The sequence below is a fragment of the Paramisgurnus dabryanus genome, chromosome 15 (assembly GCF_030506205.2).
Source record: "Paramisgurnus dabryanus chromosome 15, PD_genome_1.1, whole genome shotgun sequence".
NCBI classification, from domain to species: domain Eukaryota; kingdom Metazoa; phylum Chordata; class Actinopteri; order Cypriniformes; family Cobitidae; genus Paramisgurnus; species Paramisgurnus dabryanus.
The window spans coordinates 3,767,308-3,794,726 of record NC_133351.1 but is presented as its reverse complement, the minus strand read 5'-3'; the positions used below and the strand labels follow the sequence as shown (position 1 = coordinate 3,794,726).

The 27,419-nt window shown below is 35.7% G+C and overlaps 1 protein-coding gene across 3 annotated transcripts; it reads left to right on the top strand.

Annotated features, from left to right (window-relative positions):
• Nucleotides 1–3,667: 3,667 nt before the first annotated feature.
• abcb11a (ATP-binding cassette, sub-family B (MDR/TAP), member 11a) lies at nt 3,668–26,719 on the top strand. 3 transcript variants are annotated; one of them, XM_073812006.1, is made up of 24 exons: nt 3,668–3,894; nt 3,977–4,061; nt 4,193–4,326; nt 4,455–4,626; nt 6,802–6,926; nt 8,657–8,831; nt 11,126–11,239; nt 11,329–11,439; nt 13,585–13,710; nt 15,757–15,960; nt 16,947–17,117; nt 17,194–17,395; nt 19,156–19,237; nt 19,332–19,443; nt 19,514–19,675; nt 19,929–20,033; nt 20,112–20,273; nt 21,859–22,062; nt 22,230–22,471; nt 22,636–22,792; nt 23,877–24,074; nt 25,347–25,553; nt 25,642–25,788; nt 25,951–26,719. In XM_073812006.1, the coding sequence occupies exons 1-24, from the start codon at nt 3,683–3,685 to the stop codon at nt 26,149–26,151; spliced, it is 3,810 nt and encodes a 1,269-aa protein (XP_073668107.1). In that variant the 5' UTR covers nt 3,668–3,682; the 3' UTR covers nt 26,152–26,719. The 3 variants fall into 3 exon arrangements, with proteins under 3 accessions (XP_073668107.1, XP_073668105.1, XP_073668106.1); XM_073812004.1 differs by having other exon boundaries at nt 19,320–19,443; XM_073812005.1 differs by having other exon boundaries at nt 17,194–17,415; nt 19,194–19,237; nt 19,320–19,431; nt 19,511–19,675.
• The last annotated feature ends 700 nt before the right edge of the window (nt 26,720–27,419 follow it).

Below are 27,419 nucleotides of genomic sequence, written 5' to 3'. Positions count from 1 at the left end.
AACTTAGCCCCGTGACTCAAGTCCAACTTTTTGTTTGTTCAAGTGGAAAAGTAGTCGAATCCTGTAACACTTTTTATAAAAAAGCCCAAATATGTCTTCAAGAGCCCATGAGGGTTAATAAATGCGTCCAATATCAGAAAACACACCACATTTGCAACTTATCAGCTGTTTATTTTATTTATTTTACCATCCTAAATCTCTACTTGGACTGAGGAAAAACCTGTATACACCTGTGTCCAAGGCTGAGATCTGGTAACGTCTTATCAGTCTAATAAAGGGCAGATAGTGTAGAAGGCGTGGAAAGTGGGAACAGATACAAAACCTGTGAAATGACTGAAATACCACAGATGACACGGGGAGCAGAGGACAGATATTCACAGGTAATAAATAATTTTTCTCTGTTTAGAAATAAAAATAAAAAAAATTATTAAGGCTTTTTAAAATCTAACTTGTTGGACATGATCGGGTAAAACAAAAGTGCAAAATTAAAGTTAAGGATTTCTAATATTTTATGACTAGCTCTATCATGCTGTATGACTTGCCAAGTTAATAATAGCAGCAGGTAAGAGGTTATTGTCTCTCCCATTCAGCCAGAGCCAACACATGGAGGAATGACAATAATATTAATAAATAATACCACTTAAAATGATATGTGACTGAGATTATGATTATAAAATCTGATGCCTCTGAAGATAAATCTCTCCCTCAGATTCAAACCAAACTAAAGATAAAATTCAAATGAAGAAGATCAAAAACTATCCAGTGGACAGCACAGATGAAATTGCAACTTCACATAAAGGTAAAAAAGGTAAGCATTACAGCCCTTTTGATTTACAATGACATACTGTAGAACATTTTCAACAATTGCATTTTAACACAATTGAAAGAAAACTATAGTAAATTTTGTTGACAATTTTTTTGTGCAACTAATTTATTGTATATCTTTTTTAAAACACAGATGCTGACGACATGTGAGTATTTTTATTTAATTTATTTACTTTTGTAAATTATGCATGAAACGAGACATATATTCTACATATATTATACATACATATATATAACGAGACAGTTATAACTGTGATTGTCCCAGAGGTGGGACGTTTGGCATTACATATTTAAAACAATCATTTCATAGTATAAACCTACACTAATCTTGACAAACTACTGTTGGAAAGCTCTAAGAATGTAGCTTTTATATTTCAACATAATTTTGCAAAACAAAAAAATGATAGTAAAAGTCATTTTCTAAAATGTTGCAGGCCAACAGGTGGGCCCAAGGTGTGTTATTACATATTTATTTGTAAATATCCTATAAACCTTACATAACATTGACAAACTATATATTGTTGGAAAGCTCTGTAGTTTTCATATTTTATGGCTATTTAATGATAGAAATTGTATAGTGACAGGAATTTTGTTAATTGTATCTGACCCCGTAGGAGTACATATGAATTTGTATATATTTATAATTCTAATATTCTTCAAATTAATCTATGAATCTTCAAAAATCTTGACAACCTAAATATTTTTGGAAAGCTCTAAGACTGTAATTTTCATATTTCAAAACCTTTTTGCATTAAAAACAATGCAGAGACAGTAATTTATTAACTTGCGACAAGATAATGTAACCATTGACACCTAGTGGCCTTGGTTGGTAAAACCACTAAAAGTGTGACAGAAATTTTATTTTTTTGTGATTTTTACTTTAAATTTGGTTCAGAACTAGTTGAGATTTGTGCTTTTATTTTTGTGGTGTTTTGGAAGTAAAACATTTAAATTTTTATATACATTTGATTAGAAAGTATATACTTTATTGCATTATTTTTATTATTTAAAATACATTTAAACTGGTTCAACAATTTTTTCATTCAATATTCACAACTTTAAACACTTCACAATGTAAAACTATAAAGTGTCTTCTTTAAAAAAAAAGAGAGAGACCTAGATTTGGCTTCTAGACCAAAGAATAACAGAGTTATAGTAATTTGAAGGTCCAGATCACCTTTTCACCCCCCCAACTCAAAAGATTAAAGGGTTAAATCCTATTGGTCACTGAGTACAAAAAATATAAGGTAATAAAGGCACGCCTACATTCACAAAAAGAACCATGGAGACGAAGGAGAGGGGTGTCAGCTAATGCAGACCCTCAATTAAACACTTATGAAAGAAACCCCATATTTAAGCAACCACTTTCCACTGAAGCGAAGCGAGTGTTTCATTCCTATGGAGTACGGAGAAGAGAGAGAGAGAGAGAGAGAGAGAGGGGGGGGGGAGCGAGAGAGAGAGAATAATAAAGGTATTATCAGGTACCCAGGTCAGGGAAGCTATATAGAAGATAAACGTGTAAAGGATAAAAGTATATAGTTATGTCACTCATCTTATTATGCTCCATACTGTATAAACTATATATAGGGGAGAGCGGGGGCAAAAGTACAATTTTTCAGAAAAACTTAATTTTAAAAGATAATGTTATAGACAAAAAATAAAAACTCACTTTTATTTTGTATGCCCAGCACTAATATATATATATATATATATATATATATATATATATATATATATATATATATATATATATATTTATATAGCCTCAAAGGTGCATAACCTGTAAAACCTGTAAAAATAATTAAACAATTCCATAAACATAAATATTTCTTATTTATAAAAAAAGTTTAAAGTTTATCTTATTTACTTTTTTATTGCACTTTAATATCAAATATGTTCCTACAATTAAAAACAACTAGTTTGTGATTTATAATCCCTTGTCCTTTTTGATCTACCGTATACTAGATTCCCCCACCTCACCCCACTGTAAAAAAGTAACTTTTACTCTGAGTAAAGTTACAATGACTTTTTACTTTTACTTGAGTAGATTTTTAGACCAGTAACTTAACTTTTACTCATGTAAAATATTATTAAAGTAACTGTACTTTTACAATTGAGTAGAATATTTTATTACTCTTTCCACCTCTGCTAGTTCGGTCAGATATCTGATATCTGTTGCCTTATATGATCAGCAGAGAAGCAGCAAGAATGAAGCTCCACCCCTGAACCCTGTGTTACTGGGGCAAAAGCAGATAATGCTAAAACAAACAAATGAGATTGTATGAATTTAGCCACCTCGTAAAATAGTTATAAGAAATGATATTTGCATTGCTATAGTGTTGCTGAAATTAATACCTAAATTCAACTGTGAAATATGTACACATTGAATAAAAGTCGCCCAACCATGATTATATCAAAATTTACTGTGAAGATCGACTGTAGTGAGAACTGTGATTGGTCAATAGCTTTGTTTAATTTATGATAAAACACAGCGATGATTCTCTCAAGCGTGGGGTCCCCCAAGGCTCTATTTTGGGGCCTATTCTGTTTTCCCTGTATATGCTCCCCTTGAGACATATTTTTAGATTTTCTTTATTGTTATGCAGATGATCTGCAAATTCAGCACAGCCTTGTGTACCTTATTGCTTACATACAGTATTATTCATTCAAACATGTTATCTTTGTTTAAAGGAAGCGCAGTGATAAAAAACAAGAGAAAGCTCTAAGTGTCGGCTTCTTTCAGCTGGTAAGGATCTCACAATCGTCCTGTATCATAGATGAATCCAATGCTTTGTTATCTCACACATGGTTGTCTGTGATCTTTCAGTTCCGCTTTGCCACATGGAAAGAAACCCTGATGATGGTGGTGGGAAGCCTGTGCTCTCTCGTTCACGGTGCCGCCGCTCCTCTCATGCTGCTGGTCTACAGCATGATGACAAACACGTTTGTGGCCTATGAACTAGAGATCCAAGAACTGTCCAATCCCAACAAAACCTGTATCAACAACACTGTTACCTGGCTGAATGGATCTGCGGTGGAGCAGTTTGAAACCAACAACATTTTCTGTGGGTGAGTTGGGTGGATTTGAGGCTTCGTTTGTTACCAGCTATAGACACATATTTCATGCTCAGGTTTTCATTTAACTTTACAGTGTGGACATTGAGTCCGAAATGACCATGTTTGCATATTACTACGTCGGAATTGGAGTCGGTGTCTTGATCCTCAGCTACTTTCAGGTGTTTTATCTGATTCGTTTTTATTCCAATACTACATTTGTCTATGTAATGTCAAGCTTGTTATTTTGTAAGTTGTGCAGCTCTCATTTACACAAACCTAAGATGCTATTTACAGACCTAACTAATTTCAGATCGCTCTCTGGGTGTCAGCCGCAGCCCGACAGATTCAGCGAATCAGGCAAACGTACTTCAGGAAGATCATGCGAATGGAGATCGGCTGGTTTGACTGCAACTCCGTCGGGGAGCTGAACACAAGGATATCTGAGTAATGTTCACATTATTTGTCACAGATGTGAATCTGACTACATATTGATGATGGATTTGTTGATCCTAAACCTCTTTATTTGTCAAGAAATGAAGCTAACAGTTTGTGTTTTTTTTCTGTTTATATAGTGACATCAACAAAATCAACAGTGCCATAGCAGATCAGGTGTCCATCTTCATCGAGAGGCTGTCAACGTTCATCTTTGGTTTCCTGGTGGGATTTATTGGAGGATGGAAGCTGACTCTGGTGGTGGTAGCAGTGAGTCCTCTCATTGGATTGGCTGCTGGACTCATGGCTATGGTTGGTATCACACGGCAGGATGGTATTAATAATCCTGAATATTCACTTTAGACAAAACTGTTTTATGCATCTCCATGAAAATTCATACAGGTTTAGAACAACATGGGAAGAGAAAATAATGACAGAATGTCATTTTGAGTGAACTATCCCTATAGCTTAAATAAATTTATTGTGATCACTTTACCTTGAAAAAAAAAGTAAATTGAATGAATAATTTCTTTCCGTGTATATAGTATTAAAACTGTATAAAAATGTAAACTGATTTATCAAGTTTTTAGGGTAAACTCCCCTTCCACTTGAACAATAACAGGAAACTGCAGGATCTCTTAAACCTATAAAATGAAATCCTAATTTTAAAGAAATTAGTCTTTTTACTTCATTCTGCTCAAAAACACTCAATATGTGTTTAGTGCCAAGAGAGGTCAAACTAAACACAAAAAAATGCCCAAAGAAGGCATTTAGTACTGAAAATTTAATTTTGTATTTTTTGTACATATTTCCTGTATTTTCTGTTTGTATCTTAATAAAATAGATTGAAAAATAAATATTCACTGCAAAAAAATTCTTAGTATTTTTGTTTTGTTTTCAGTAAAAATATCTAAAAATTCTTAAATTAAGATGCTTTTTCTTGATGAGCAAACCGACCCAAGAAATTAAGTCTAGTTTTTAGACCAAAAATAACAACTTTAAGTGATTTTGTGCATAAAATAAGCAAAAAAAATCTGCCAATGGGTTTAGCAAATTTTTCTTGAAATTTTCTTGAATTTAGTGTTTAAGAAAAATGTTCAAGATTTTTTGCTTACCCTATTGGCAGATTTTTTTTACTTGTTTTATGCACAAAATCACTTAAGTTTTATATTTTTGGTCTAAAAACTAGACTTATTTTCATGGGTCGTTTTCCTCATCAAAACATTAAAAACTAAAAACATGCTGATTGCCATGACTATAGAAAATTATTTATTTCATTTACATACAACCTAAAACCCAAGCTTGCATAACCCACCACACAGGGGCGTTGCTAGACATAAAGCTCTACTGGGGCACGGGCCCCCCATTTTTTTTTACTTTTTCTTGAAAGCCTGCGGTGTGCAAGATACAATTTCCCACTATTCCAACATTGCAACAAGTACTGGGAAAGACAAACATTTATTTAAAAATATTTAGGTATCATCTTCATATATACATATAAACAACATTATTAACATGTTTAAAGGCATAAAATGTTTGGAAATAATGGCCGGAGAGAAAATGTTTTATGCACATTTGCATTGTACATAACAATGAGTAATAACTTCTTTTTTTATTTTTAAGAATATTTTCATTTTATGACTGCTACTAAAAAATCTATCTTAGTTACTGCTAACTGATTATGTAATGACCTAGAGCTAGTGAACTAAATATTAATTTCATATCTGAAAATACAGAACAGTATAACACAGTTTTTGTATGTGAACAATGCAATTTTATAGACTATTGACAGAGGTTTTTCTGAGATTTTCCCTCTAATGTTTAAGCCCTGACAGGGTAAGATGTTATGTGTCTCTTTACTCCCTTAAATTCATCATCTCTCATTTTTGCTTCCCCTTTCCTGCTTTGCACAAAAAATTTCTGATGTCCATCACATGCGTCAATGATCGGGTGAAAATAAGATTTTCATTATTATTTAGAAACTTACTTTAGTCTCGTCATGTTTTCATAAACCAACTCAATCGCGTGTACTTTGTATGCGGCTGCGCGCGGCAAAACAGTCGCGTGCACGCCTCAATTCATGTCCGCGTCCGCGCACCCATTCATGTCCGTGCGCGGACGCGGACATGAATTGAGGCGTGCACGCGTCAGTGCGACTTCTGCGTCGCTTTTCAAACGTGAATTGTGTAACTACATTGCATATGGATCCGTTTTGCCGCGATTGTCTTTGTAAAGGAATAAACTAGTTACTAGCTAAAATGTAAACTTTAGATTTACACAGGGGCACAAAAGATTTACACTGGGGCACGTGCCCCAGTAAAAGGGGTCTAGCGACGCCCCTGCCACCACATAACTTTTACTTCCTTTCAAGCACATCTACTGTATTTCTTTCAAATCAAGTTTATCCAAACCCAACAGTTTTTTTACAATGCAAGTATTTTGTGTTTTGTTACTGTCAGTATGTTCATGTGTTTTATTGTTGTGTAGGCTGTGGCAAGGCTGACGGGCCGTGAGTTAAAGGCTTACGCTAAAGCCGGAGCGGTTGCTGATGAAGTTCTCTCCTCTATAAGAACGGTTGCTGCCTTCGGAGGAGAGGATAAAGAGACTGAGAGGTAATGTTTGCTTTATTAACCAACAACACATTATTAGTCATTGTAAGATGACGCTCATTTAACTGCTGAGGTCTGTGTTTCTCATTATAACAGGATGTTACAGTAGGGAGGGACCTGGGGGCGTATTACAGAAAAATCATTACTTTAAAATCTTATCTTAAAGGAACAGTATGTAGGATTGTGGCCAAAACTGGTATTGCAATCACAAAACTTGTGGCTAAAACTGGTACTGCAATCACACAACTGGTGGCCAATACACAAAATGACAACATAAACATCAGTTGAGGGCTGCAACTCCACTTTTTAAATTATAATATCCTGGCCAGACCACTGTTGTCAGTGATTTAAGTATTTGAAATGAAAATAATTTCTTAATGTCTAGTGACATATCAGGTCTATTTAATGATCAATTGATATAAATTTCTTACATACTGTTCCTTTAACTGTTTGGTAAGCATGGTAATTTCAAGGACCTCATTTAAAACAAAAGCTATTACATAATAACGTCCCCAACTGCATTATCTTATCTTAACTGCAAATAGGAAAGTGATATTACAGAAGCATCCTAAATGACAAAACATCCTAAAACGGTCTTAACTTTAGGGTGACCCAACAGGTGTCCTACATTAAGATTTAAATGAAAGCAAGCTGAAACAATCACATTATGATAGACCTGCGGGAGAATAAAGTGCATGCATGATGATAAACAACAATGTTTGTTTTTGGATTACTCTTTGAATATTTTTTACCTTCACTACATCACTCCCATTGTTCACATAATCACAATGTTTCTAATAAACAGTAATCTTATCCGTAAACACTTGATAGGGTCATAATGAATACAGCACACACTTGACTCTATTTATATCAAATGTACAGTAGTATCCTAGCACTTATTCGTTTTCTCATTTTTGTAAGTTGCATTTGCTAAATGCTTAATTATAATAGTAACTCACAGATGATGTGCAGTGCATTGATGCTAAAACAATAATAAAAAACACACTATGATTAAAATGAATTGAAAAATTCATTGAAATTATTGCCCTATTGAAATAAAAAGGACTCAAGCATTGTTGGTTGCTTGATAACAGACCTAAGAGTTGATAGCCGAACATTAAATCGTGTCATTAAACGATTAAAGATTTCCTAACTAGAGATGAGATAAGATATGGTGAGATAAGTTTTTGTAATACGCCCTTGATCTATATAAAAAAAGTGTTACTAATTTCCTTTAACAATCACACAACTGCCAACCTAATATGCTGTACGTTCTGTATTTTGTTTTATTTTTGTGTTTTTGTAGTAGTTGTAGTGCAGCGTTCCTGTAGCTCAACTGGTACAGCATTGCGTTAGCAGTGCAAAGATCATGGGTTCGATATTAACAAACTCCTAAATGCTCAAATATCACCTTAAGGGTTTCTGATTGGCTAAACAATTGTCACCCACATTCAGATTTATTTTTCACAGTTTACAGAATCTGTGTACAGCAATGGTCTCCAACATGAATTTTAATATTTGATAGCTAATCTTAGCTTATTTTGTGTATGTTAACATGTTAAACAATGATAAAACACCGATATCCATTGTGGCAGCCCTTGCTCACAAAAAGGTTGGCGATCCCTGGTTTACAGATACTGGCGTGGCCATATTCTAGTATGTATTTTTGTGTTTATGCTGTTTATGTAAAAATGTTTACATCGCCTGTACAGATAAATGTTTATTTTGCACAGGTATGACAAGAATCTTGTAGAGGCCCAGGCGTGGGGTATTAAGAAGGGAGCGATCATCGGGGTGTTTCAGGGATACCTCTGGTGCATCATATTCCTGTGTTATGCTCTCGCTTTCTGGTACGGATCAAAGCTGGTTATTGAAACCAAAGAGCTCTCCCCCGGTGGCCTTGTTCAGGTATGATATCAGATTAAAGACCATGTAGCCAAAATCAGATAATATTTGCCATTACTCTATACTTACCCTTATAGACGGTTTCAGTAAAAACAACATAAACAAGCGGCTGTCGTGGTCCGCACGTAACTTCCGGTAAACTCCGCTAACAACAAAGCTCTTTAAACATAGTTTATTTATATAACAAGCAAAAAAACAACACATAGATTACCTAGGAAACCAACATTTGTTATTTTCGACGAGGCATTTGTTCAAGAGATCAGTTTAGCAACTAGTCAGACCATTAAAAAAAACGAAACCGGAAGTAAAGTTTGGATCCAGACGTGTCTCGCGTCAGCGCACGTGCTTTCGATTAAACGGTCTATATAGGCTTTTCATATTACACTTAACCCTGGGCTGTCTTCATTCTTAACCCCAGGTTTAGAGCTTTTCAAACGTGTAATTTAGAAGCGGGGTTATCTATAAAAATTTACCTAGGGTTATGAAACCCTGCTCCAAAGCAGCTATCACCGCTTTTGGGGTTAATTCCACATTGCGGTGCCAAATGCATGCAGTTTGAAATGAAGCGGGGTTATAATGTTATGACTCGATACTTATCAATGGACAGCCAATCAAAAACCGAAGAGCACGTATCTCATAACATCATCTGTGTACTGAAAACACCTGAATTAGGCTAAAAAGACATCCTTAAAACAGCCAAAGATTTATGTTGCGACCTGTTTTGTCACTGACACAGAAGCGCGGGACAAACGGTTATTTATGGTGGCAGCGCTATTTTAATTCAGATGACCTCACTTTTTACCCAATTTTTACCTTTTTTTTCGTGATATTGTCACGAATTTCCGCGTTTTTTTTTTGTGATCGTATAACGAATTCCTGTTTGCGTGTGATTGTCACGTATTGGTTACTCAACTGCCTTTTCCTATTTTTAAACCATTGTCGCTTCGGTTTAGGGTTAGATTTGGTGCTAGCATTAGAATGTCACTTTATATATTGGTTTAGGTTACTATTTTTCTGATTGGGGTTAGAGATGGGTTTGGTTAGGGATGTCATTTTATGTAAATCTATCCCTAAACCGAAGCGACAATGGTAAGAAAATAGGACAAAACTGTTGAGTAACCAATAATCACACGAAAACAGGAATTATTTATACGATCACGAAAAAACTCGGAAATATCACAAAAAAATTATAAAAAAATACGTGACTATATAACAAAATTTCGTGAGACTGGGCTGACTGTTGACACAGCAAATATGCAAATAAAGACATTAACCCAGTGTTTAGGAATGCACAATGTGAAACTAGGGTGACCATATGTGCCATTCTTCCCGGACGTGTCCTGGCCAGGATTTCAGTGCGTCTTCCTGAAGTCGAATTTGTTGACCGCATACGCTATTTAGTTAAAAACATAAGACATACAATCGTAGTTTCATTCTTACCTTAAAATGTAACGGTTGCTTTTCTGTAATAATAATAATAATAATAACAATCCTCTATGACGTATGCGGTTGACAAATACAACTTCCGGAAGATGAACCCGAAATCCTGGCCGGGATGTGTCAGGTAAGAATGGCACGTATGGTCACCCTAGTGAAACATCACATTATGAATACCCAGGGTTATCTCTTAACCCCAGGTTAAGCCTGAACAGTGTGAAACAGATAACCCAGGATTCTGTTAACCTGGGGTTTAGAAGAATAACCCTCAACACAGTACTTAGTCATATGGATCACTTTAAATGGGACATTTCTCAAGACTTTTTTAAGATGTCAAATAAATCTTTGGTGTCCCCAGAGTATGTATGTGAAGTTTTAGCTTGAAATACCCCACAGATCATTTATTATAACATGTTAAAATTGCCAATTTGTAGGAGCAAAAATGTGCCGCTTTTGGGCATCTTTTAAAATGCAGATGAGCTGATCTCTGCACTAAATGGAATTGCTGTGGTTGGATAGTGCAGATTAAAGGGCAGTATTATCCCCTTCTGACATCACAAGGGGAGCCAAATTTTAATCACCTATTTTTCACATGCTTGCAGAGAATGGTTTACCAAATTTTTTTATTATATTTTCTAGGTTGATAGAGGCACTAGGGACCCAATTTTAGCACTTAAACATGAAAAAGTCAGATTTTCATGAAATTGACCTATGCAGACTGCTTTCATTGTGTGAAAGAGACTTTTAACCCTGCCGATTTTCAACTATCCAGTTTGTTTACTTAGCTAATGTTCTACCCACAATTTTTCAGTAGCTTGAAGTGATTTGGCTGCTCAATGAGCTGCTTTGTTCCTCTTTAGGTCTTCTTTGGTGTCCTCATGGGGGCTATGAATCTGGGCCAAGCTTCTCCTTGTCTCGAAGCTTTTGCCTCTGGTCGGGCCGCAGCCAAGAGTATATTTGAGACTATTGACAGGGTGAGAAATATACTTACGCAAAATCAATCCGTTTCATTCTTTCAGCTTCAGACAATGATTAATCACTGTCAGATTCTCTTCTCATACAGGAACCAGAAATCGATTGTTTCTCAGAGGAGGGTCATAAGTTAGACAAAGTTAAAGGTGACATTGAATTCCACAATGTTGACTTCAACTATCCCTCTCGACCTGAAGTGAAAGTAGGTATCTTTTAGCATCCAAATCATTTAATTGGGGCTGTCAAAAATTAGATACATTGTGTCAATCAATTGCAATCTAAATTTTTATGGAGAAAAAATTAAAAGTTATTACATTACTGTGAACAGAGTCAGTATGCTGTTTGTTTAATATTCATAACGTTGATAATGAGCTTGTTATTTGTGAAATATTTTTATGCCCTTTTTAACAGATATAATAAATATCAGAGTGCATAGTGTCTGTGAAGTTTCAGCTGAAATACCCCACAGATAATTTGTTATAGCATGTCCAAAATACCCTGGAGTAAAAAAGCGATGGGTTAATGTATGTACCTTCAAATGCAAATGAGCTACAGCTCCTCACCCCTTAACAATGAGTGCTTTTAGTTAAAAATAAATCTGATTCTTGTGAATAAAGTGTAGGACTATAGTATATTTAGCTACATTAGCGCTATAACATGCTAAACACATTTAAAAAAGATTTTGGGTAAAATTAACCAGTCTGTTACTGACCGTGAGCGGGGCTTTGTTTGTGTGATGTCACATTAACAGGAAATCAAAACAGCGTGTCTAATGAGACTGCTTTGGTTAAATGGCGATTAAAAAAGGAGGAGAGGGTGGATTTTTTTCATTGTAGGGTTGTTGTGTTCACACACTGGCAACACACATTTATGTCCAAACACTTTGTAAAAGTGGATTTTACATAATATGTGTCAGGAAACGGACTCAGAGTCAAGTGCAAGTTAAATAGTTTATTTAGAAAAAATAGAAAACAGGAGAGCAAAGTCACTGGTAGATCCACACACGGCGTACACCCGTTGACTCACTCCGATGGAAACACTACACAATAATCCAGTACAGATCCAAAGGAAGAGAGAGCCACCCACGCGCTCCGTCGAGAACGCCAGCACCGTCACCACACGCAACAGAGGGATGAAACACGCCGCCCTGAAGGTGGATGACAGGCGGAGATGGAAGTCCAAGTTCTCAGACGGGTAATCCACTGTGTAATCCAGATGTAGAAGGACCACCCGGAAACCACTGGTCACCGCCTAAAAACGAAGCGAACCAGCGGTTCCGAGAACAACAGTCGTTAGAGTCAATATAATCCACAAGGTAAAAATGGGTGTACTCCACTCACGGGTGATGATGCAAACCGGAGAGAAAGAGACAGCTGGTATACCGCCTAGAAACGAAGCGAACCAGCTGTATCGAGAGACAAACAAAGTCAGTATAATCCAGAGCTCCACAAGCGAGCGGTCCGGGTGAAGACGTGTCTCCGAACGCCGAAACCAAACCTGGGGTAACAGAGGAGAAGACAGAGAGCGACTGACAAGACAAGGCAGGGCAGCAGGACTGTGATAAAACAATGAGCGCGCAACGAAGGACAGGACTACGTGCAATATAAAGGGAAAGGTAAACGAGACACCACCGGTGAACAATCACTGAAACAAGGGGGCGGAGTTAGTGAATACACGAGGAACCGGCACCACAGGTAAACAACACACACACACAGATCACACAGCCATCGATCACCCAGCAGTCATGACAATATGTGCCCTTCAACTTTTTCCCCAGCATTGACAAATTATCTCGTCAATAAAGAGAAATTTGCCTTAAAAAAACATGTTTATGATGAGTTTTTATGGTTATCTGTAATACCGCGATTATCCACTAGATGGCGCACTAGATAATTATTTATTAATTTTACACTTCGTGTATGTTTTGATAATCATTCTGAATCTAATCGCTAACAAAATTCCTTCACAAAAATGCAATTATTCCAGCATTTTGCAAAAAAAATATTTCTGTAGAAAAATGTCCATGTTTGTAAGCAGAGAACAAAATACAGTTTTTTTCCCCTTTGGTTTGTTTGTTTGTTTGTTGTTTGTTCAAAAGAAAGCAGATGGTCTGTTCTTTCATTTGATATATTTGTGTTTATATATTTTTGTGAAACTTTTATGAAAATCACAAAAAATGCTGGCGGGCAACTTTTCAAAAAAAGGCTGGTGGGGAATGAGTTAAAAAATAGTAAATAATGTTAAATGTTTGTGAGACACATAAACTGACAGCCCTAAATTGTATCTTATATTTATATATAATAAATCAATCTTGCTGTGTTTGATTGATTGACTATGTTGTTTGCAGATATTAAATGATTTGAACGTTGTGATCAAAGCTGGAGAGACGACTGCTTTTGTTGGTCCAAGTGGATCTGGGAAGAGTACAACCATTCAACTCATACAGAGATTCTATGACCCAAAGAAAGGAAAGGTACTTTACACATCCGTGTAAACATTTATAACAGATTTATTATTTCTGACAATTTTTATTTTTTTAATTGGGTTGTTTTAACCCACGGTTGCTTGAAATTCGGACAAACCACAAACGTTGAGTTAAAAATAAATCTAGGCTGGGTTGTTGTTACCCAACATTTTTTTCGAGTTTACACTCAGCATATGTTGATGAACCGAATTATTGACCAAATAAGTTAAAAGTGTGTTAATTAAAGATATAAATGCACAATTTTGGATTACATCATTGTCTGTCCTAAAACAAAATTTTTGTCAACCAGATTATATGATTAGGTTAAGGGTCCATATTAGATTTAGTTTTAGGACTAGGTTAGATGCTTCTATACCATTTTTTATCAAAATATTATTTAAATTTATAATATTAAATTTCAAATTTGATTTTAGGTGTTAAAGTAATTTTTATGGATAGTGTTTAGGTTTTATAGATGGTTTCAGCAGCAACAACATAAAATAAACAAATTGCCACGGTCCTGTCAGATGCACTCAGACCTACATCTAGCACAGATGTCTGACAAGACCGTGACAGTCTATACCATTTGCGTCCTGTCTCTCCAACCCTGTCGTGACACAAATGGCTTTTGTGGACTAAACGCAACTTCCAGTAAAGTTCCACAGAATCAATAACAACAGAGTCATTTTACAGTAGATTATTTCTGATAACAAGGGAAATAAATGATAAGTAAATTACCTTTGTTCATATATTGTATCTAATACATACCAACTATTACACTGAGTTAGTGTGCAACATTAATGTTGGGGAGAGCAGGGCACAAAGTAACGCTTTTTGGCTTTGGCTCTATCATTCAAAAATATTTAATATTTAGATTAATAATTTTTTTTTACATAATCAACACACACATCTATGCTACAAATGAACATTTAAAGTTTGTTTGTGGGACCTACCGTTATCGTACAATTACACAGAAGGTGACAGGAGTGCAAACGTTACCCCATAGGTGGGATTCATTGTAAAAAACAGAGGGTTTGTTGTAACACCTGCTAGAAAATTTACTTTAACAAAAATAATTCAATCAAATCTATATACTAAAGGTGGATATTGTTTATATATCTGCCTATAATGGATAGATATCCACACATTTATTCATCCATGATCCTTCATCTAACCATCCCTGAATTTTTTAAAAGGCTGCACAATTAAGACAAAAAAAATCATAATTTAGTTATTTTCCCTGATATTGTGTAAACAGTTTGTATTTATATTGTTTTCATTTTATTGAACCCCGCTGTGTAAAATTTTTTAAATCCCAGCTATCAGTTGCTGACATGTTTCAAAATGGTGTTATGTTTTAGGTAACAAGACAGTGATTTAAATAATATAAGGTTGGATTTGGTGACCTACACACCCAACCCAAAAAACATAAGATGAGGAAATTTACTTTCATGCCTCCAAAACACTCTTTGATCAATATCTTAACCAAAACATAAAACTTTCACAAATTCAAAGGAGATCTTCTGACAGTAAGAAAAAAAGACTAAAAGTGCAGATTGCTCGGCCCTGTAGAAATATGTAAAGTAGTCATGTTACAGTTAACCCTGCATTAGTTTGTGCCCCGCTCACCCCTTTTGGTCTTGTGTGGGTTTTAAGATGTCAGATTTAAACCCTTTTGTATGTCAGCCTACAGGTTCTTGTATTCTTGTCTGGATGCCAAACCTTTGCACAGCTGTGATCAATGCTCGTCGTCTCTCTTTTTCCTTAGCAAACCAAAATATTTAATTTTCCACAAGGTGTTTATTTCAGAGATCAGTTTAGCCACTTGCCACAACGATATACAGACTGAAGGTTGACTTTGGTTCAGGCATGTAACCCTATTAACGTGTGTGCGTCTGATGAAACCGTCTATGGGAGGAATGTTGTTCCGGAACCAACCAAAATGTTGATTCAAAAACACATCTGACCTGATCCTTGTATAAACATTGTGTTCTTGATTATACAGTTTAATCCTGGTGATCTTGTGTTTTGTTTCTTTATTGCTGTCATGTTTAGGTCACTCTTGATGGTCATGACATCAGAAGCCTGAACATCCAATGGTTGCGTTCTCTTATCGGCATAGTGGAACAAGAACCTGTCCTGTTTGCCACCACCATAGCTGAAAACATCCGATATGGCCGTGCTGGAGTCACCATGGAGGAGATTATACAAGCCTCCAAAGAAGCCAACGCTTTCAACTTTATCATGGAACTTCCTCAGGTAACATTTACTACTGTATCTCACTTTTTTCCGTGTCTGTAATACGAACTTTCTTTTCCCTGTCAGTTTCACGTATTGGTTACTCAATTGTTTTTCCTATTTTCTTACCATTTTTGCATGGGTTTGGAATTAGAACGACTTTCTGTAACATAAAATGGGATCCTAACCCAAAACTCATGTTGGCTTCACCGGAGATGTGATATCATGTTTATCGTTTACACTTGTTTACTTCTTAAAGAAAGGGTTTTACTACCTTGAACATCCAGATGGTTGGACAAAAGTTTTTCAGTTCTCCTAACATCCAAACAACTACTGATAGTCATGAATTTTTTTAAAGGAAAGGTTTTGAACATAAAATAATGGCAAGTATCTTATTTAGATTTTTTTATAATGTAAACATAATTTGTCTTAAACTAAGATGACCAGATGTCCACATTTTACGGGGAGAGTCAAATTTTTTGGTGTTCTGTTTTTCACAAACCCACAACAATAAAAAGACAAAAACATTCAACAAGGTTTTGACCCTGTTTTTGTTCATTCTTAGATAATAACAATGTATTGATATTTTGATAATTGCAATAGGAAATGTCCCAGCTTTTCATTTTAACAATATGGTCGCCCAATCCTAAATGGACAGCTGCCCCACCTGCCATTTTAACCCCTTCAGATCTGATTTTTCAGGTGTTTAATCTGTGTGCCTTATTTTAATTGGTTAATCAGCATTTTTATTGGTTTGAACCACGAAATGTGATGTTCATTTCAGTGAATGCAGAGTCTAAAGGGGTTAAGATACACAAACAAAAATTATTTATTATTAAAAAATATGAAAATGGGTAACTAAATAGGTTTTATAGAATAACATGACACGTAATACATGTATATTATATACATGTTATGTCATTGACCCGTATACTTTGGCGATCAACACAAACATGCCAATAAATTACTAACATTTAAATTGAAAATATGTTTTGTGTTGACTTCAGAAATTTGACACTTTGGTGGGTGAAGGTGGAGGGCAGATGAGCGGAGGGCAGAAGCAAAGGATCGCCATTGCACGAGCACTGGTCCGCAATCCCAGAATCCTCCTGTTAGACATGGCCACGTCAGCGCTGGATAACGAGAGTGAGGCTATAGTTCAGGAGGCCTTGGACCAGGTGATTTATTCATTATAAATCCAAGATGAACATTTCCAATTGTATCTCCTCCTAAAGCTTCCCAAATGTTTTCCAGGCTCGACGGGGCAGAACAACGATCAGTATCGCCCATCGTCTGTCTACAATTCGTAACGCTGATGTAATCGTGGGCTTTGAACATGGACGAGCTGTAGAGAGAGGCGCACACAGTCAGCTTATGGACAAGAATGGAGTTTACTTTACTTTAGTCACACTACAGAATCAAGGAAATAATCCAGCAAATGAGAGATCAGAGAACAGTAAGTTTCATATTCAAGTTGTTGTATTATCTGTTGGAGACCCCAGGTTTCCACATGAAAACCCAAATTAAATTTTACTCAGTTTACACACGGCTTTATTTCTAGCAATAGCCAAAAATCATTAGGATATTAAGTAAGATCATAAAATATATAAAAAAATTATTTATCATTAGTAAAATGTGATTGTAAGGACTGGACTGATTTTCAATTTTTGTACCCTCAAATTCCAGATTTTCAAATAATTATATCTTGGACAAATATTGTCCAATCCTTACAACCATACATCAATAAAAAGCTTATTTATATAATCTCAATTTCCAAAAATGTACCCTTATGACTGGTTTTGCTGTCATGGGTCACAATTATAAAAAGTCTTTATGGAGTTCATTTTCAAAACAATCATTTATTGTGAATACTACAAAAAGCTATATTCCAAGTCTTTGACTTTTTTGACGATTGCAGGGGGAAATTATTGATGAGTTTAACAAACTTTTAAAAATTCATTACACAAAACTATCATACGGCTTACATTGTACATATGAAGTCTTTCAATTCCATACACTCCAAAACGTGATCTTCGTTCCTCAGAAACTGGTCTTTTAACTGTTCCCTCAACTCGTTTAAAACTAATGGGAGACAGGGCTTTTTCCTCATCAGCTCCTAAACTCTGGAATTCTCTACCGATTGAGATTAGGCAAGCAAATTCTTTGGGTATTTTTAAATCTCAGCTTAAAACTCATTTTTTTATGTTAGCTTTTAATTGATTGTTTGCTCTTATCTTTGTTTTATATTCTATAATGTTTTTTTAATCCTAATCTTTATTATGTGTTGTATCTCTGTTGTTTTAATTGTTTTTTGTAAAGCGCTTTGAGATGTGCACTTTAAAGGCGCTATAGAAAATAAAGTTTATTATTATTATTATTATTATTTCCCCGCCATTGACGAGTTATCTCGTCAATCAAGAGAAAACATTTCCCTGCTAATAGCGCTTTCCTGGTGAGTTTTTACGGTAGTCTGTAATTTTGCTATTTTTCAGTAGATGACGCTCTTACCCAATTTATAAAAAAACTAGTGCTGGGCAAAGATTAATCGCGATTAATCGCATACAAAATAAAAGTGATTTTGTGCATAATACATCTGTGTGTGTACTGTGTGTAATTATTATGTATATAAAACCACAAACACATATATATTCATTTCAGTTTTTTTATATATATATATATATATCAAAATCACTTTTATTTTGTATGCGATTAATCGCGATTAATCTTTGCCCAGCACTAAAAAAAACTGATGCAAAAACAAATTTAATTAATTTTAAACTCCCTGTGTGTTTTGATAATCGTTCTGAATCTGATCTCTAACAAAACTCCTTTACAAAAATGCAATCATCTCAGCTTTTTGCTCAAAATTTTGTATTTTTGAAGAAACCTACCCATATTTAAGAGGTTCAAAAAAGGAAACAAATGAAGATAGGATGAAACATTTTTTTCCTGTTTTGTTTGTTGGGTTGAAAGCAGAAGGCCTGTTCTTTCATTTGATATATTTGTATGTTTATATATTTAAAGACGAAAATTTTCCTGGAAGACATTTTGTAAAACTTTTGTGAAAATCACAAAAAATGCTGGAGGAAACTTTTTAAAAGAGGCTGGCGGGGAAAGAGTTAAATAAAATGTGCAGGTTTGAAACAAGATGAGGAGGATGATAGACGCTTCGGAATCAGTATTACTTAAAATACTAACAACATTTAATCCCAGCAGGTGTTGAGTTAACTGTTAATGAAGAAGACGGGCTTGAGAAAATGAGAAGCTTCAGCAGAGGAAGTTATGAAAGTAGCTTAAGGTATGTTTTCTCTCATTTCAAATGTTAAAACCTTACGTTCATTATTATGTTGTTTGCTGAAAAGCTCTTTGGTTTCTCCTAGGCGCTCGTTGAGACAGAGATCTCAGTCTTTGGTGTCTAACAGCATCAGTGATGTCATATCTGGAAAATTCAAATTACACTCAGACCATTTCGAAATAAGGGAGGAAGACGAAGTCAAAAAAAAGGTTTGAAATAGTTCGATGATTTTTACGTTCTGTAGTCTTAAACTAAGTTCTCGCTCTTCTTTTGTAGAAGACCAAAGGTGGATCTGAAAATGATGTTGAACCCGCACCTGTCACACGAATTCTGAAGTATAATCGTCCCGAGTGGCCGTATATGCTGCTGGGCTCAGTCGGTGCCGCTATCAATGGATCTGTCAACCCTGTTTATGCTCTTTTGTTCAGCCAAATACTTGGGGTAAAAAACAAGTACAGAACATATTAGCAACTGCATAGCAAGTAATAAATTCACTTATATGATACTATAACAACTTCATAGCAACAAGCATTCATGATGATACACTTTTGTAAAGTTTTGGCATAATATTTTTTAAATAGTACATTCAGGAAAAATTTTATGTTTTATTTTATGCATTTGATTATGTTAGCTGCATTTTCTAACGTGTAAAATGTTATTTAGCGCTGGACTGAAGTATAATAGTTTTTTTCAGACATTTTCGATTCAAGACTTGGATGAACAGAGGAAGCAGATAAATGGGATTTGTATTCTGTTTGCCCTTGTGGGAGTTGTAAGCTTTTTCTCACAGTTCTTACAGGTATTGCCTCAATGTTTTATCAACAGTGTGTTCTTTAAATCTGGCTATACAGTATGAACATGATCTGTTGTATTGCAGGGATATGCATTTGCAAAATCAGGAGAACTGTTAACCCGCAGGTTAAGAAAGGTCGGCTTTCAGGCGATGTTAAGACAAGAGATCGGCTGGTTTGATGACCCCATGAACAGTCCTGGTGCTCTGACAACCAGATTGGCTAGTGATGCCTCTATGGTTCAGGGGGTGAGTCTCAATATAAATACAGTACTACATTATTTGTGTAATGATTTTCACAGAAGTCAATGATGGCACTCATCTATAAAAAAGCAATACATACAAAAAAACTACATAAATTTGTTTCACACATGATCACGTGTTTTAGCACATGAAATTCATAGATTTTCTGTAAGGGTTGGCTTTAGTTAACTTCTCATATAGTGAAAATGGTTTGGTATCACTTTATAATAAGGTTTTATTAGTTAATGCATTTGCTAACATGAACTAACAATAAACAATACTTCTGCAGCATTTATTAATCTTACTTCATGTTAATTTTGGCATTTCCTAATAAATTTATAAAGTCAAGCATTGTAACTGTAAACATTTATTAATGTACCATGAACTAACATGAATAACTGTATTGACAAGAACTAACATTAAAGGGATAGTTTGGCCAAAAATGATATTAAAGCCATGATTTACTCACCCCCAAGCTGTCCGAGTTGCATATGTCCATCAGTTTTCAGACAAACACATTTTCGGATATTTTATAAAATGTTTTATATCTTTCAGTTGATTAAATATAATGTTACGGGGTCCACGACCTTCAAGTCCAAAAAAAGTGCGTCCATCCTTCACAAATTAAATCCATACGGCTCCAGGATGATAAACAAAGGTCTTCTGAGGGTAATCCGCGCGGTGTTGTTGTAGAAATTTCCATATAAACTTGATTAACGAAAATAAATACCTTCCGGTAGCGCCGCCATCTTAGACTCCTCTGTATTCAGGAGAGAGTATTAGCGTAGTGTACGCACTTTTCTTAGTGACGTATGACAAATTCGGAGGGCGGGGGCACAGAGCAGCAGCAGAGTAGCCTCCGTAGGCTGCGTAAGCTCTCATACTGAATGCGGACGCGACTAAGATGGCGGCACTACCGGAAAGAAAAACCCCTAGGAGAAAACCCAATGGGAAAAGTCCTAGGAGGAAAAAATCCCTTAGAAGATACATATTTAAATATATGTAAACAGATAAGGATATTAGACAGGTTTAGCCGGCAGGCATCACGTTTGAGGAACAGCCAGTAGATCAGTGACATGTTGACCTTCACGGCAGCCGGAACTGGGTCTGTTTGTCTCATTGTCCTCGGGATCGAGGATGAGACGGGGAGAGAGAAACAAAATCCTATTAGCATAGGGGCCATTCGCATGTTATGCAAGTGTCACACAGTGTTGTGGTTTAATATCCGCTCGGTTCCAGACAGGCTAGCTATTGCGGCATTAGTAAATTACCCAGACGAGTTATGTGAATGCTTTGTTCCGTACAAGCTAACTATTGCAAGATAAGTATATTTTCTAGACAAATTATGTGAATGCTTTGTAAAGGAAAAAAGTCTTAAGTTTAGACTTAAGTTTAGTGATGCAAGTTACAGTATACATTTTATTACCAGTATGTGTATTACCTACAGTAGGAATAAAAACCCAAAACCTTTTCTTAAAACTTAAGTGTTTAAATGTTTTCTTTTCCTAAACATTTTTGTAAGCATTTTTAGAGCATTAAAGTTTGTCGAAAATGCTGCAATGTTTAAGTGTTTTTATCCCCTCCCTTCAAGGCTACAGGTTCACAGATTGGCATGATTGTAAATTCACTGACCAACATCGGCGCGTCCTTCATTATCGCCTATTACTACAGCTGGAAACTGAGTCTAGTGGTCACCTGCTTTCTGCCTCTGATCGGCCTCTCTGGAGTCGTTCAGGCCAAAATGTTAACAGGATTTGCCAACGAGGATAAAAAAGCATTGGAAACTGCTGGACAGGTAAAAGTCATCTTTTGAAATGAATTCTTCAGACTTTGAATTTCGAATCCAAATTAAAATGCTGATCAATGCGCACCAGTGACCTCCCTGGCTTCTCATGTTGGCAATTAGTGCTGTTTATCTTACTTTTGTTGGGTCTATATAATGAAAGCACTTATTTCATGCAGGTCTCCAGTGAAGCTCTGAGCAACATCAGGACCATCGCTGGTTTAGCTAAAGAGAAGCAGTTTCTGGCTCAATATGAACAACAGCTGGAAGCGCCGTATATAGCAGCGAAGAAGAAAGCTCATGTTTACGGCGTATGTTTTGCATTCGCCCAATGTGTCATCTTCATGGCCTACGCTGCCTCTTTTAGATACGGTGGATTTCTGGTCAGTAATGAGGGACTTGCGTACATGATAGTGTTCAGGTTAGTGCTGGTACACACTGTACTGGATTTTTTTGTAAATTGTTTGTAAAGGGGTTCATGTCTTTGTGAATGTGATGCTGCATACAGTTGTTTGTATTCATATTGTATTTTGTATAAGCGTTCACAAGGGATTTGATGTTGGGGATGTATGTTTCTTTTCTCAGAGTGATTTCGGCTTTGGTGATCAGTGGGACAGCTTTAGGTAGAGCTTCATCTTTCACACCAGACTACGCCAAGGCAAAGATTGCAGCTGCCCAACTTTTCAAGCTACTGGACAGAGTTCCCAAAATCAGCGTCAGTAACACAGATGGACAACGATGGGTGAGGGACCTCAGATTCACGCATCTCTCATCCATACAGTAACACTCATGGTGACCACTGTTTGGCTCCAAATGGACTTAAACGCTATAAAAGTAACACAAAAGTATCCCATATGATCCTAAGTATCCCATATTCATGTCTTCAAAGCTTACACAAAAAAAATGTGAGGTTATTTTTAACCCAGCATTGGGACAAATCCAGCCGTAAGGTTAAATTAACAACCTAGCATTTTGGATTGAAATAACCCAGCATAGGTTACAAAAATCTGATTCATTTATTCGTGTCCATGCCACAAAATTTGGCATTTTTTCGTGCCTTGAGCAGGAATCTCTTTGTCGTGTCACTTGCACGAATTTCTATAAATAGTTTTTCGTTTCATTTTATGTATTGTTTTCTCATTGTTTTTTTTCCTATTTTCTGACCATTGTCACTTGGGGTTAGAATCACTTTCTGTTACATTTTTAGACATCCTTATCTAGACCCCAACTCCAGGTGAGAATAGTTTTAAAAGCGGAAGAAAAAACATACATAACCAATGAAACCAATACATAAAAGTACACCCAAACCCCAAATCTAACCCCAACCCCAAGCGACAATGATTTAAAAATAGGAGAAAAAAAGAGAAAACAATACATAAAATGACACGAAAAAGAAAGTCGTGCCACAGACACGAAAACTATTTATAGGAATTCATGCGGATGTGTCACGAAAAAGACATTCGTTCATGGACACAAAAAAACATTGTTGGGTTTGTCCCTTTTTAAGATTTCTCAACATTGTAAAGGTGCTTTTAGCAAGTTTGATGAATGTTAATATATTTTGAAACAAAATTGAATAAAATGTTATTTCTGAAATGATAACTGAGAAATATTGCTGAATCATCAGGAATCAATTCTAGCAAACTACATACTATCTGTCTATTAACAAAAAATAGGCAGTACGATGTCTTCTGTCTTTGATGTATACATGAATGATTCATTTCTCACATTAGAGTGAATCCCTTTGATTTGAATCAATTCAAAAAATGTCTCTAGGTGGGTTTTCACAGGCAGGGTCAAAAATTATGTTTTTCTTTGTGTTTCAGGAGGATTTTAAAGGCAAAGTGGAATTTAAAGACTGCAGGTTCACGTACCCCAGCAGACCAGACATCCAGGTGTTAAGAGGGCTGAAGGTGTCGGTCAGCCCGGGTCAGACTCTTGCATTCGTGGGCAGCAGTGGGTGTGGCAAAAGCACAAGCGTTCAGCTGATGCAGCGATTCTACGACCCAGATGAAGGTCAAGTGGTATGATGCCAAATTCAATGGGTTGCATTGCAGTGGTATTATAGAGACGATATAGCTAGTGACAGCTGTTGTTGTCAAATACATTTAAAGTGTTTATTTAATTCATTCCCAACCAGACATTTTTCAAAAGGTGGCTCGCAAGCTAAACTTTATTTAATATTTGCTCCATGTCCCCTTAAGGGCCCTGTATGTTTGTTCAAAAGCAGAAAATTTTCATGGAAGGCATTTTGTGAAACTTTTGTGAAAATCACAAAAAATGCTGCGAGCCACCTTTTGAAAAATGTTTGGTGGGGAATGAGTTAAAAAAATTCTGGACATGAAGAATTTTTTTTCTCCAATGTCACCTTTGTGGCTCTGTACAAACATACCGAGCCCCTAAGGTGACATTGGAGTAAAAAAAATCTAAAGTTTAGTTTTATGTGCTAATGTGAAACCTTCATGTGCAGAATTTTTTTTTAAAGTTTAGTTTTGCGTGCTCACGTGAAACTATCGAATTTACTTTTATGTGCTCACATGAAACTTTTGTGTGCGCATGTGAAAGCGAAAGTTTCACATGTGCATGCGATAGTTTCAAGTGTGCACGCGAAAGTTTCACGTGAGCACGCAAAAATAAACGTTAAAAAAAATTCTGCACATGAAGGTTTCACATGAGCACATGAAACTAAACTTTAGATTTTTTTACTCCAATTTCACCATAAACATGATAGTTTCACGTGCGCGAAACTAAACGTGATAATTTCACATGAGCACGCGAAAGTTTCACGTGAGCATGCGATAGTTTCATGTGAGCACGCGATAGTTTAATGTATAAGCACGATAGTTTCACGTGTGCATGCGAAACTAAACTTTATTTAATTTTTGCTCCCTGTTCCCTTAGAGGCTCCGTACTAACAAGCAAAAAAAAAAACTGGAAAAAAATGTTTCATCCTATTTTTTTTCTCCTTTTATAACCTCTTAAATATGGATAGGTTTCTTCAAAAAGAAAAAAATTCATTTTTGATAAGGAATGTTGTTAGATATCAGTTTCAGAATGGTTTACTTTAATTAATTTAAAGTTAATTAAATTCGTTTTTGCATCAGATTTTTTATAAATTGGGCAAGAGCGCCATCTAGTGTATAATAGCAGACTCACCGATTACAATAAAAACTCATCAGGAAAGTGTCATTGGCAGGGAAATGTTTTCTCTTAATTGACGAGATAACTCGTCAATGTCGGGGAAAGAGTTAAAAAACAAAATGATATGAAAACACACATTTGTTTTATTTCCGCAGCTCATTGACGGACATCAATCTGACATTATCAGCGTTCCCTTCCTGAGGTCTCAGATTGGTATCGTATCCCAGGAGCCTGTACTGTTTGACTGCAGTATAGCAGAAAACATTCAATATGGGGATAATTCTCGAACCGTCAGCGAGGATGAGATTATCCAGGCGGCTAAAAAGGCATATCTGCACGATTTTGTGATGACGCTGCCTGATGTAAGAATCACTTCCTTTTGATCACGCCAGACGTTTGGGATTACAGATTCAGCCGTCATTCACTTTTTAATCCTGATGTGCTTTTCAGAAATATTATACTCAGGTTGGTGCTCAGGGCTCTCAGCTGTCCCGTGGACAAAAACAGCGTATTGCGATCGCCCGGGCCATCGTAAGAAACCCAAAGATTCTGTTGCTGGATGAAGCCACATCTGCTTTAGATACAGAGAGCGAGAAGGTATCAGCGTCGGTCCACTATATCTGACTGTAATTTATTGTATGTCAGCACACAATAACTGTACATGTACAGTGAAAATTTATAGATTTATAGAACGTTCGGTATAGTTATAGTTGAACATATCATCAGTACTTTACTAATATAACATTTTTCAATTTTCAGACTGTTCAAGCAGCGCTGGACGAGGCTCGACAGGGACGCACATGTATTGTCATAGCTCACAGACTGTCCACCATTCAGATGGCTGACATCATTGCTGTGATGTCACAGGGTGAGGTCATCGAGCAAGGAACCCATGAAGAGCTCATGGCCAAGAAAGGGGCCTATTACAAACTTGTTACCACAGGAGCCCCTATAAGTTAAAAAAACTATACAAAAATAAAAGCATCACAGGCCCTGTTTACAACTGGTATTAAGATGCTTGTTGGTCGATCGGATCACAAGAGCACGAGAGAGACACATGCCCATTTCCACCTGGTGTTTTTTTGTCAATTTTTGACTTCCTGATTACTTCGAGGGAATGGTCTGGGCGAGTCATTAAAACACGAGCGGAAGAAATTACGGGTTTAAGTGGAAATGCAATAATATTATGTACGAGTCCGCTGCTTGTGTTAATAGTAAACATGCTGCACAATGTTTTGTACATGTATATGTAAGGGCTTTCTTAGATATTTCAGAGCAATTGAAGAAATAAGCTGAACACTTTACTTAAAGGTGTGTTCATATGACTGACATGAGATTTTATGCACGTTTATGACAACTGTCATTAAGTGTCATTCGTTCAATTATGTCATTTTTAGAGCAAAGATGACATTGTTTGAGATGTCTTATGACAACTTGACATAAACCAATATGTCATAACTTGTCATGACAACTTGACATTACCAAGACAATATAACTAACCACTTTTTATCAGTGATACAAATCAGTTAATTTCATTACAATGTCTTTAAGTGTTATAACTCTGTCAAATAGTTTTATAACTCCGTCATGAATATTTTCTTGACCTCAACTACAGTGGTACAAATATAATTTGTCATTAAAATGCCATTAAGTGTCAATACTCTGTCAAATAGTTTTATAACACCGTCATGAATATTTTTTTTGACCTCAACTACAGTGATACAAATATAATTTCTCATTAAAATGTCATTAAGTGTTAATACTCTGTCAAATAGTTTTATAACAACGTCATGAATATTCTTCAGTGCATAATGATTGTTTTTAGTTTCCTCCAGGTGTTAAATAAATAAAATCCAATAATCCAATATTAATAATTAAAAATGATAAAATTATATATTTTTTGCATTTGATGACCAATTCACCTAAAATCAAATGAAAACAGTACAATAGTGGGTTAAGTCATGCAGTGTTGGGTGCATATCGCTGCAAAGTTCATTACAATAATTAAATTAATTAAATGTTTTGATAGTATTTTCTTCTAAGTCAGTAAAATTATGTTAGTTGTCAGTTTTTTATGTATTGTGCACATACATAAAGTTAAGTATAATCTTTTGACATGTAGGTTGCACTTTGTTAAAGTAATTAAAATTATTTGACATATTATTAACACTTATTGACATTCAATTTGTAGCACTGTAGTTGAGGTCAAGAAAAATATTTATGATGCT